The sequence below is a fragment of the Topomyia yanbarensis genome, chromosome 3, assembly GCF_030247195.1.
Source record: "Topomyia yanbarensis strain Yona2022 chromosome 3, ASM3024719v1, whole genome shotgun sequence".
NCBI classification, from domain to species: Eukaryota; Metazoa; Arthropoda; class Insecta; order Diptera; family Culicidae; genus Topomyia; species Topomyia yanbarensis.
Genome location: NC_080672.1, coordinates 150994975 through 151007314, shown reverse-complemented (window position 1 = coordinate 151007314; position 12340 = coordinate 150994975). Strand labels below are relative to the sequence as shown.

Here is a 12340-nt window from a genome sequence, read left to right as displayed (position 1 = left end):
CAGTACCCTGGAGGTTCCTCTGGGCCATGGGTGGTATATTTTCGGACCGGAGAGAAACCGGTTAATATATTAAAACTTTCTCGAGATCTGACTGCTAATTACCCGGCCGTAACTCAGATAACACGTGTTCAGGCAAACAAGATACGTGTTCTAGTGAGTGATCTCGGCCAGGCAAACGCGATTGCTTGCTGTGAGCGCTTTACGCGGGAATTTAAAGCGTACGTGCCTTGTGTGGCCTGTGAAATCGATGGGGTAGTGTCCGAACGGGGCCTGAAATGCGAAGAACTGTTGGAGCACGGGGTTGGCTGCTTTAAGGACCCCTCTCTTGAACAGATTAAGATCTTGGAATGCAAACAATTGTATACCGCAAACACCGAGGGAGGTAAGACTACCTACTCTCTATCAGGCTCGATTCGGGTGACATTCGCCGGGTCCTCTCTTCCCAACTACATCCTCCTTGACAAGGTTCGCCTACCAGTTCGCCTGTTCGTACCGCGGGTCATGAACTGCAGCAATTGCAAGCAGTTGGGCCACACAGCCACATATTGTGGAAATAAGAAACGATGCGGCAAATGCGAAGGAGAGCATGAGGATGACTCTTGCGACAAAGAAACTGAAAAGTGTATTTGCTGCGGGGGCCCTTCACATGCTCTTAAATCATGTCCTGCGTACAAGCAGCGCGGGGATAAAATTAAGCGCTCCCTTAAGGAACGCTCAAGGCGTTCTTATGCAGAAATGCTAAAGAATGCTTCGCCATCTGTCTTGTCCGAAAATCCCTATGATGGTTTGGCTAACGTTGAGCAAGAATCTGACGACCCACGAGAGGGAACATCTTTGGTTAACCCAGGGGAATCCAGGAAGAGGAGAAATCCAGCCTCCCCTACATTGCCTCGTAAGGGTGCCAAGGTGTCGTCCACTCAGAGTGCGCCATCTACAACCAATAAATCCAACGGAAGTGATGCACAAAAGCCGAAGCAATTTGCTCCAGGACTTGGAAATATTAATTCTAACAAGGAGTACCCACCACTTCCAGGGACATCCAAAACCCCAAGTGTCCCCTTTTTTCAAACAGATACTCAGTCCAGTAGCGGACTAATGAAATTTTCTGACATAGTGGACTTAATTTTCACAGCTTTCAATGTTACTGATCCTCTTAAAAGCCTTCTGACACGTTTTTTTTTTCTTCGGTATCTTCAACAATACTATCACCGCTTCATTCAAGCTCAATGATCCCGCTTCAGTTTACGTCGCAGAGTTAGCTGCAATTCGGTACACCCTTGGGATCATCGACACTCTGCCCACAGATCACTACTTCATCGTTTCGGACAGCCTCAGCTCTATCGAGGCTCTTCGTGCGGTGAAGCCTAAAAAGCAACTCCCGTATTTTCTGGGGATGATACAGGAGTCCTTGTGTACGTTATCTGAAAAATCTTATCAGATTACCTTTGTTTGGGTCCCCTCTCATTGTTCTATTCCGGGCAATGAAAAGGCCGACTCATTAGCAAAGGCGGGCGCATTAAATGGTGACATATACGAAAGACCAATCTGCTTCAACGAATTTTTTAGTATTTGTCGTCAGAGGACGCTCAACAGTTGGCAAACCTCGTGGAGCAACGGGGAACTTGGACGATGGCTACATTCGATTATCCCAAAGGTATCAACGAAGCCTTGGTTCGGGGGGATGGATGTGGGTCGGGATTTTATTCGCGTAATGTCCCGACTTATGTCCAATCACTACACCATGGATGCGCATTTGCGGCGTATTGGGCTTGCGGAGAGTAGTCTGTGCGCTTGTGACGAGGGCTATCACGACATCGAACACGTTGTCTGGGTATGCGCCGGGTATTGTGACGCCAGGTCTCAGTTAAAGGAATCCCTTCGGGCCCGAGGTAGACCACCCAATGTACCAGTCCGAGATATGCTGGCAACTCGTGATTTCCCCTATATGTCCCTTATTTATACCTTCATAAAAACGATAAATATCCCAATTTAGCCCCTCTCTTTTATTTCTCGTTTTTAGAGTTTCCTCCTGCCTTGTGGAACCGATCAGCTCCAGAGTGCCACTATGTAACCGCCGTCGCCCTTACCACTACGCCTGCATAGAAGGAAACTGAAGCGAGAGCGACTCGAGGTCCGATGACTTTTGAAGGATTCCCCGCGGGTCCGAAGAATACCATCCGCCAATCCGGTACTCGACGACTTACTAGACTGAGGCGCAAATTTGTTTCGCTGATCCCCCTCCCCCCCCCCCCAACGTTCGAGCGAAAGTTGCAAGTTTTGCTCTTCTTTCCCTGTCTTCCCCTGTCCTTGATACAACTGCTGCTACACTGATGCGGAAATAAGCCACCCTCTGAATATCTTGACCAAGCATAAGTTTTAGTTAAAAAATTCAAATTAGTATTCTGTATTCCTAGTTTTAAGATAGCTATAATTTTTACTCTTTATTGAAACTCTTGTCCTCCATCTTGTAAATAGAATTGAATCCCTAGTTTTAAGATTTCTGTGAAGTTTCTCATAAATATTTGTTCCCCCTTTTGTGTACTAAACTATATTGTTAGTTTTAAGATAACTGTAAAATATTTCGTAAAATACTATTACTCCCCCTCTTGTATATCAAAGTGAATCCCTTGTTTTAAATTTTTTCATAAAAAAATCTTTTGGCCCTCTCTTGTATATTGAATCTTATTTCTAGTCTTAAGATAGCTGTAAACTTTTTTTTTCCTTTGTAAAAAAAATATTTCAACATTGTAACCTCCTAGTTTTAAGATATCCAAAATGTAAAAACAAAAGCATTTGGCACCGCCAAGCTAACGCATTTGTGCCTATCAAATAAACGAAATGAATAAAAAAAAAAGTTTAAACCACCCTGGTGGAATGAACAAGTTGCTAAATGTATAAAAGAACGAAAACGTGCTCTGAAGTCCTTCAACAAGAAAACAAGTCAGGAAAGTGAGAATGAATATAAAATTGCCAAAGCGAAAGCCAGAAGAACCATTCGACAGTTACAAAAACAATCATGGAACAGCTATGTTGAAAAATTAAACATTTCCGCTTCTCCCAGAGAGGTGTGGACAAAAATCCAAAAAAGATCGGGTAAGACGAAATATCACGCTATAACTTCCCTAAAAATCGATGGCAGGATTATAAACTCCCCCTTAGAAATCGCGAATGAATTGGGAAAATCCTTCGCATTCACATCTAGCTCGGACAACTACTCACCTGAGTTTTTTAATCACAAACAATTAATAGAAAACTCGCCAATACTATCCTTTGAAGAAGAAGTAGAAAGCGACTTGAACAAAACTTTTACAATGCAAGAGCTACAATTTGCACTTCTATCATGCAAAGGCTCCTCAGCACACTACGACATGCTAAAAAACCTACCAATGGACGGACTATACTATTTACTCGACATTTACAACAGACTATGGCAAGATCGTCTATTCCCAGAAGAGTGGAGAGAATCCATAGTGGTTGCTATTAAGAAACCGATCAAGTACCCTCTAGACCCATTCCACTATAGACCAATCTCACTCACGTGCTGCATTTGTAAAATACTAGAAAAAATGGTTAATAAGCGTCTGATATGGTACTTGGAGTCTAAAAACATTATTGATAGCAACCAATCTGGAATCAGAAAACACAGAAATACGATGGACAACCTCACAACCCTCGAAAACTCAATCCAAGAAGCATTCAGAGAAATTGAACACCTAGTTTGCATCTTTTTCGATTTGGAAAAAGCCTATGATACAACTTGGGTTGAAAACGTCATAAGAAATCTCTTCCTATACGGAGTGCGAGGCAACATGATACATTTCGTCAGAAACTTTCTCACGAACCGATGCTTTAAAGTAAGCGTCGGAAACACCTTTTCTTCCAAATATTCCCAAGAAAACGGGGTACCTCAGGGTTCTGTATTAAGTGTGACCCTCTTCCTTGTCGCTATTAATACACTGAAGCAGTTATGTTCCTCCTCCGATTAAGAAACTGAACTTTGCTGATGACTTTGTAGCATTTTTAAGAGGCAAGTGCCTAAAAGAAATTGAAAAACAAATGCAAGATTTCTTAACGAACCTATCCCATTGGTGTAATACCACAGGATTCCGCTTTTCCTCGACAAAAACAAAGACCATGCACTTCTGTCGTTCGAGAAAATGTCTAAGCGACCCTGTACTAGAACAAATTGAAGTAGTAGATACTCACAAATCCCTTGGTATGACATTTGACAAACGACTAACTTGGAGCAATCATATACGACAGCTAAAATCAAAAGCACAAAATTCCGCCAAAATCATCAGAACTCTTTCCAATACGACTTGGGGATCCAACAGAAAAACTCTCCTTTCACTTCACCAAACTCTCGTATTGTCCAGACTAGAATATGGATCAATCATATACGCATCTGCTTCGAAAAAAATACTCAACCAGCTGAACTCAATTCACCATCTTGGCATTAGATTAGCGACTGGTGCTTTCCGTACAAGCCCAGTACTAAGTATTCTGTCAGAATCAGGATTTCTCCCACTTAACATAAGGAGGGATATGCATACCATGAAATTTGGCGCAAAAATTTTATCCAACCTAAACCATCCACTCCACGAAAAGATACAAGAAAGTATTGACTTTATCAGACATCAAAACCATCCGAGATTAGCTAAATCCTTCTGTGTCCATTTCTGGTAAACCACAACTAACTACAACGTCATTCCTGATAACATCTGGTCAACAAGACTATCACAAGTGCCTCCCTGGCAAATACCAAGAACGTTAATAGACGTTTCAATGGCAAAGAAAACTAAAAACAATACATCTGAGATCGAATACAAACAATTATTTTTTAAATTATGTGAAAAATACAAAAACTACCTTTTTTATATACAGACGGATCGAAAATGGATGATTACGTTGGCTGTGCTACATACAGCAATATCTACGAAACCCAACACCAACTCCCAACCCAAACTTCCATCTACTCCGCCGAATTAGTGGCCATTCAGCAAGCTATGACGACCATCAATGCAAATGACATAATCACTAACTTCCTAATACTCTCTGACTCAGCTACTCGTTGAAAGGAATCGATAATCTGTATTCAGATATCCCATTGATACAAATTATTCACGAACAATTATACTGTTCACACCAGTTAGGGAAAACAGTTAAGTTCGCCTGGATCCCAAGTCATGTGGGAATCGTTGTATCTCTTTTTCCAGTCCAAAAACCCTAGCCGAAGTAGCAACTTACATTAACAAAGCTATTATAACATCTAGCGAATCACAGTGGCATATCGTGTCGGGCAACAAATTGAGGGAAATCAAACACACCATAAGAGCTTGGGAAACTTCCAATAGAAAATCGCGAAAAGAATCTGTTGTGTTAACAAGACTCAGAATTGGTCATACCAAACTGACTCACGAGCATATTTTTAGGCGTGAGGATCCACCAGAGTGTGATTTGTGTCATGTAAATATATCAGCTTCCCATATACTAAACGAATGCAGGAAGTACCATAACTTAAGAGTCAAGCACCGAGTAAACTTACAAAGCCTTGGAGATAATGTAGAACATAACGATAGGGTACTTCAGTTCTTGAAAGAAGCAAACATTTATAAGGAAATATAATAATTTATTCTAACCTTAGGATATAAGCTAATAATTCTAATACACAAATTGTGTATTCTCGAAAACAGATGCAAATATCCATATATCTGTGCTGAGCATCTTAAATAAACTAAATAATAAATAAAATGTTGCTTTTTAGCACTAAAACTTTCCATAACTCAACAGAAAGATAGAAATAAACTTTCATGATAACAATTGTATATTTTTTTATGCCGGACAAAATCTTGGAGCATTTTGAAATTCTAAAAAATCACCAGGAAAAGTTATTTTAGAGAAGGGATTTTAAGGGGTGTATTATAGAAAACTCCACAAATGTTTATTAACAGATAGACACAGTCTCTTCAGCAAAGTTGTTGTCTATTACATTCCTTGCTAAATAATGTTTTATTTTATTTTCATGAAGGACTAAACACAAATTTAATTAATTAATCCAAAACTAATATAATATATTATATAATATATAATATTCTATAAAGTAGAATTTTTTTATACACAAATTTTGCTGATGGTACTATACCTCTAAAATCGTAGTTTCGTGGTCAAAACAATTTCGGTCACGTTTATACCTATTCGGGAACACTATGCATTTTCGAACGCTTATTATGAACATTCACACATTTTTAGGTGGTGTCCTTATTTTACGTATCCTTGTATCAAATTTATAAATAGGGTGAAATATGTAATTTCATTTTTAAACCGACTTTTGTACAGAACAATGAGTTTATTGTTGACCTATTATTGAGATGTCGCACTATTCTGTTAATTACTCGGCTTACAATCGATAGAATGCATATAACTTAGTATTAATCTCTTTGATTCGTTTTTTAGAAATAATATAATAGGAAATATGAATTTGAAATACTCATGTTGAGCGCAACGAAAACTTCAATCTAGCGGAATACATTTGTTTTTTTTTCGTTTGAATTGAACCCGTCTCATTCTTCACGTTGAAATTTGGTGAACGAGAGAAAAACTTGCTCTAAGCTTGTTTGTCCAATGGAATAATCTTCCACATTCAGCGTACGTTTGCTATTTTCCATTATTCCGAATATCTCTGACCACTTCATGTGCTGGGAACGGATATAATACGTCAGAAGATCTTGGTATTCTTCCCTGCAGAGAGTGTAACTATAATTATTTTTGCGAGAAACAAAAAAAAATCACTTACTTCAGCTGTGAATCGGGAAATTGTATAGAAACGAAATCTTTTATTTTTTGGAGGATTGGTACTTCCGAATCGGCAGCTACTTTATCAAATGAATCCGCTCTCTTAGCTTTGACAATCAATACGAAACCTTGTGAAAATTTGTTTTTCAGATGTTGAGTTGACCCGATACACTTGAACTCTCCGTTTACCATTATGGCAAGTCGCGTGCACAATGCCTCACATTCTTCCATGCTGTGAGAAGTTAAGACGATTGTTTTCCCGCTATCTCGAACGCGACATACACCATTCCACAGTTTCCTTTTCGCTCCAGGATCCATTCCCGAAGTTGGCTCATCTAAATAAACTACAATCGGATTTCCTAGCAGGGCCAATGCCGTACTCAACTTTCGCTTATTGCCTCCGCTGAAGGCTTTCACTTGCTTGTCCAGGTGTTTAACGAAGCCAAACTCTTTCGATAAAAAGATGGTTATCTCTGGAATTTTATCACTGGGTACCCCCCGGAGCAGCGAGAATAATTTCAGCGTCTCTCGACCAGTCAAGTCCTCGATGAGGGCGTCAAACTGCGGACAGTATCCGATGTGCTTGTGGACCTTTTTCAGATTGGTTTTCAAGCTGTTGCCTCTAATCCATGCATTGCCAAACGAAATGGTCTCGTCTCCCGATAACATCTTGAAAGTTGTGGTCTTACCGGCACCGTTCGCTCCGAGGAGTCCAAAGCAATCATGGCTGTGAATAGACAACATTTTTAATGATTAGCTTTGGGCTATAACACCGACTTGAAATTCAATTATCAGTTTTTGTTGTGATTGTTGTACTATTATTATTATTATTCATATAATTGTAGAGTTTGGGAACTTCAAAGTTCTCTGGGAAAATAATTATTGAGGTCATCACAAATATTTTTATAAAAATTATGTCGCTCCCCCCCCCTCCCCTTCAAAATCGCTAAAAAAGGGCGCAAATATTTTTTTTCCTAACTTTGGAAAATTTATTTATTTTCCAAAATTTAAAAAATTTACACGCTTTATAAAACAATAGTTTTCATAGAGGTTCAGCATTGAAAACTATTGTGGTAGTTCTGGAAATTGCCATCCCACGATTTTTATTTTGACCATTCTCGGGTAGGTACGCCGTCCGAATAAAATCGTCGATTCACTCTAACATCAAACGAAACGTTTACTGTTCGTGGAAGGAAGGACCCGCCTGTGAATTCTAAAAACAAACATCTCATGGAAAGGCCAATACGGGCCGACTTCTGAATCGATTCCATTTTAAACGCAACAGTTGATAGAGATCGGTTGTTGCATTCGAAAATAATTTCGATAAGGAAACAATCTGAATTCAAATCAGACTCCTGGCGATTTATAAGTGGTTCAATATTCAATATGCATATTGAATAGTGAACCACTTATAAATCGCCAGGAGTCTGCATGCATGAGATTTGCCGAAAGGCTGTTGCCATTTAAGGTGAAGCGATGCCAAAATCACAACAAAGGTTCGGTTATGCTCGGCAATGTTCGGGTTACGTTCAGCATCTGTGTGTGGTTAAAAAGCACTATACCGATATGAGATGGTACGCACACAAGCGTATCGTTCAGCAATCAGCTTACTGATTTTTGCACCAGGTGTTTCATTTGTTTTTAAAAATAAAAAGGTACAAATTTCCCAAACGAATCAAAATTCCGGGAAGAGAACCTGTTCATCAGCTTGTGCTAACATGTCTGCATACAGTGATACAATTTCTAAGCAATCTGAGATAAGACATTCAGGTTACATATGATTTTGACTTGCGCGCCAATGCAATGTTTTGATTTTGACGATGAAATAAAAAGAAGAAGCAGAAACGACGGGAGCCATTTTAGCAGCCACCTTGTGGCTCTATTCAGCATGTCCTTAAAGATTTCGTATGGGATAGTGTTCCTACCGTATTTCCGCAGCCATTCGTATGAACTTCACCAGATCAATGTCTGCTACTAAATCTTCCATTTAAGACTAAGCTAGTGAAAATCGAATAAACCGTTTTCCAAGGTGCTGAAGAGACTTAAATTCTAAAATATTCCAAGAACCAGGTACTTGGGAAATTTTCGAGATGGACGCTGGAATTAAAAGGACTTTGTCTGGCCATCAGCGATCAAGAAGGCTCCTGCAAAACTAAATGTAGATCTTACAAACAAAGGTAGGGGAATGTAGTCGGTTGTCGGCACCATTTTGTCTTTGGCTCATAACATTTTTCTAATTGCATAATATTGGGACATAAGCATACCAATGAAAAGCTAGAGACCTTAGCTAATAAGTGGTGAAGGAATTTAATTTATTCCGTCGATATGAAAAATGTTACTGACAATTTAGTGAAATGATAATTTTATGCCATTTAGAAAAATGTGGTCGGTTTTCGGCACAAAATTTAGTAAAAATGGAACAACATAAATAAAAATCACCAAAATTCAAAGAGAGAATAAAATTTACTTTATTTTTATCATAATTGACCAACTTATACCACACAGAGTTGAATTAGATTATATGTTACCCAAGTAACCAATAGGCATGGAAAGTTCTGTTTAAAAACCGCTTTTGGCAAAATGGACCGCTCCATTATTGCTGTGCTATAAAACATTTTTACGGGTTTTCTTTCTTCAAAATACTGATTAATGACAAATAGTTTTTTGAAAGAAAGTTTACAATAGTTATGTATGAAAATGCTAATATGCTGCAAGAAGCATCTGAAATCCAAATAAAATGCTACTTTACTGTATATACTAGTACATACTTGGTGGTTACTTGGGTAATGCTGGATTTCGAGATGATCTATAGAGTTCAAAAAATGATATTCGCCGTCATTCTAAAAACAAAGATGGCGGAGACTTCAAAATTCAAATTGGTGACTTTTCCTTGGCGCGTTATCATATGAAACCGTACAATGTGGATATTACTCATTTGCACAGGTTGTAATAGTAGGATGTCTCCATATCTAAATTGATTTTCGTCATCATAAAAAAATCTAACATGTCGTCGAAACTATAGTAAAAATCCGTCATAATAGATATGACGGATTTTTTACTATAGACAAATCCGAAACCCTTCAATCTAAGTGCTTTTAGAATAGAGAACATCTTGGATTTCAAAATAGCATCAGACATCGACTGTTGGCATCGACTCATATGAACCGTGTCGAAAATATCCAATACTCCAATTCCGACATCCTACCATGTTTGGGTGCCGACAACCGATTTTAGTAACCTTTTCCAAAACAGAACCAAAAAAAATTGTGGTGAACATTTCGTTGCCATTCAATGTTGAAATACAATATACAATAAATTCACTTCGTAAATATTTAATGCGCATATTTTCCGATCGATTTATTTATTTCTATAACACTAAGCAGATGCTCAAAAAACTTTTGAGTAGATTTTAACTTGTTCAAAAAAATGTTTGGTTGTAGAACAGCACACACGAAACTGTTTGCTTCAGCTATCGGCACAAAAAGAACGTGCGAATATAAAATTTGTCAGTATGACCATATCTGTTTTCTGTCAAAAGTTACATAGTGGTGCCGACAACCGACCAGTGTCGGCAACCGACCACTTTCCCCTACTATCAGCACTTACCGCAGGGAGAGCCGGGAATCCATCATCAATGTCAATTTTTGTAGCTTTGGCATGACAGGAAAGATGCACTGAAAAGTGTGCGAGGATATACCCACAGCGACCATCAATCGATCTGGTATAGCATTGGTAACCGGACACGGTTTGAATAACGTTGGAGATTATAAACGAGTGAAGGTGGAAAACAGCAATAATTCACAAGGACGTGTCCGTCGAAGAACTTAAATTTGAGGGCATCCTCTTCAACCTAAATGCGAATTAGTTAACGGCAGTACTAACAAGAGCGTGTAATGCGATCATAACGAGCAATGGGTAAGCGAGAAACAGTCGTCGGGTGCAATACGACGATTACCGATTTACGTATAAGTTGCCTCCGAGCTTGGAGAAGAATATGGAGGGCTCGTAATGACATCGAAAGAGGGAAACTAGCTGCAAAACCCGTTCTTAACAACGCAGTCAAGCTGAACAAGAAAACCTGTATTGATGAGAATCGTTTAGCTGTATTAAATTTGGCTGGCTCAGGGAATCGGCACCTACACGGCCCACCACAGGGACGAGAAGTAATACGATGACGTAGTTCCGTGGGGTAGAAGGGCGTAAAAAGTAAGGACTGTTTTTAGTGGTTAGGCACGAACGTGAGTCGTGGGTCCCACACAGTGCCAATACACTACAGGCCAGGCTTTTGAAGCTTTTTAACCTTACTATAAAAAACACATACGCACACGCGCAGATATTTGTCGAACACGACCAACTGAACTGAATGGTATAAGAGACTCAGCCCTCCGGGCCTCGGTTAAAAAGTCGTTTTTCAGAGTGATTGCATAGTCTGTCTATAGGAGATTGTGGAAATTACTGATTTTAAGCAAAGTCAACAGTTTATTTCTCCTCAAGTTACAACATCAACAAAGATTCTTTATCTAAGCGAAAATATGATTTTAACGATGCTTATCTTACCTTTGTATTCCTACGCTGAGTTGATTCACTGCCAAAAAACGGTTGTAGTATTTAGTCATTTGATGTGCCACTAGATTAGTTTCTTTTCTTTCTATTTCGGTCATTGCTTCTATGCGTTTTGTCTCTGCTAGCACATCCGAGTCCAATTTATCATGGTTTACTTCTAATTTGTGCTGTCCTCTGTAATGCCATTCTCGAGCCTTCTGAACTATAACCTTCAATACTTTGAAATCCAGTAGAAACAGCAGTCCAAAATAAACTGCCGTCATGACTAAACTGTAGAAGAGATGTCTTCCTACTCCTGGTCGTTCCCATTGGAAATAGTGAAGATCTTCTTTGCAAATCGGTAGTGGAGGTACACCCGGTGGCCGTTGCGATTCGCACATGTTGATCGTTACTGACATGCGACTCAAATTGACGATCGCATCACATAAAGTAAAGTGTGGAAATATGAGAAATACCGTTGACAGTGTTTCCGAAAGTTCATTTAGTTGAAACATGTCGGTACCGAGCAAAAAAACGAAAATGAATAGAGCTGTTCCGGTTACGATAAATGCGACGCTAACACGAATGAACGCCGCTGGTGGGATGGAATAGTAGAGGGTTGTGATGTATGCCAATGGAAGTGCTGGTAGTCCGATGAACAAAAAAATGGCGTATAGCCGAAAGATTTCAGCTCCCGTACTAAATCCTGGTTCTTGAAAAAGTGCTATAGTTGCAATAATAAAAAGACACACAATAACATATGTGAAGTAGTCCCATATAAAACCGGTGAACCAGTAAAAAAATCGGTTGACTCCACTAACAAACTGCAGAAGCTTGGCTTTAGTTACTCGCTCTCGGATGTAGAATATTACGTAGAACCCGGAAACGAAAGCCATTCCGAAACCAGTATTGTAAGCCAGTTGGAAACCAAGGTTGTTGTGTGCACGACTCAGTTGAAGCTATCATGAGCAAAATATTGAGATTCGTCATAATACATAGTTTGTAA

General features: G+C 39.3%; 1 protein-coding gene across 3 annotated transcripts in view; it reads right to left on the bottom strand.

Annotated features, from left to right (window-relative positions):
- Positions 1–6326: 6326 nt before the first annotated feature.
- Positions 6327–12340, bottom strand: part of LOC131691253 (phospholipid-transporting ATPase ABCA1-like) — a 33258-nt gene continuing 27244 nt past the window's right edge. For all 3 annotated transcript variants that reach the window (XM_058977517.1, XM_058977520.1, XM_058977519.1), the window contains 3 exons: positions 11350–12293; positions 6794–7519; positions 6327–6738 (listed from right to left, as the gene is read on the bottom strand). In XM_058977517.1, the coding sequence (XP_058833500.1) occupies positions 6561–6738; positions 6794–7519; positions 11350–12293 (1848 nt within the window). In that variant the 3' untranslated portion in view covers positions 6327–6560. The remainder of the gene's footprint in view (positions 6739–6793; positions 7520–11349; positions 12294–12340) is intronic.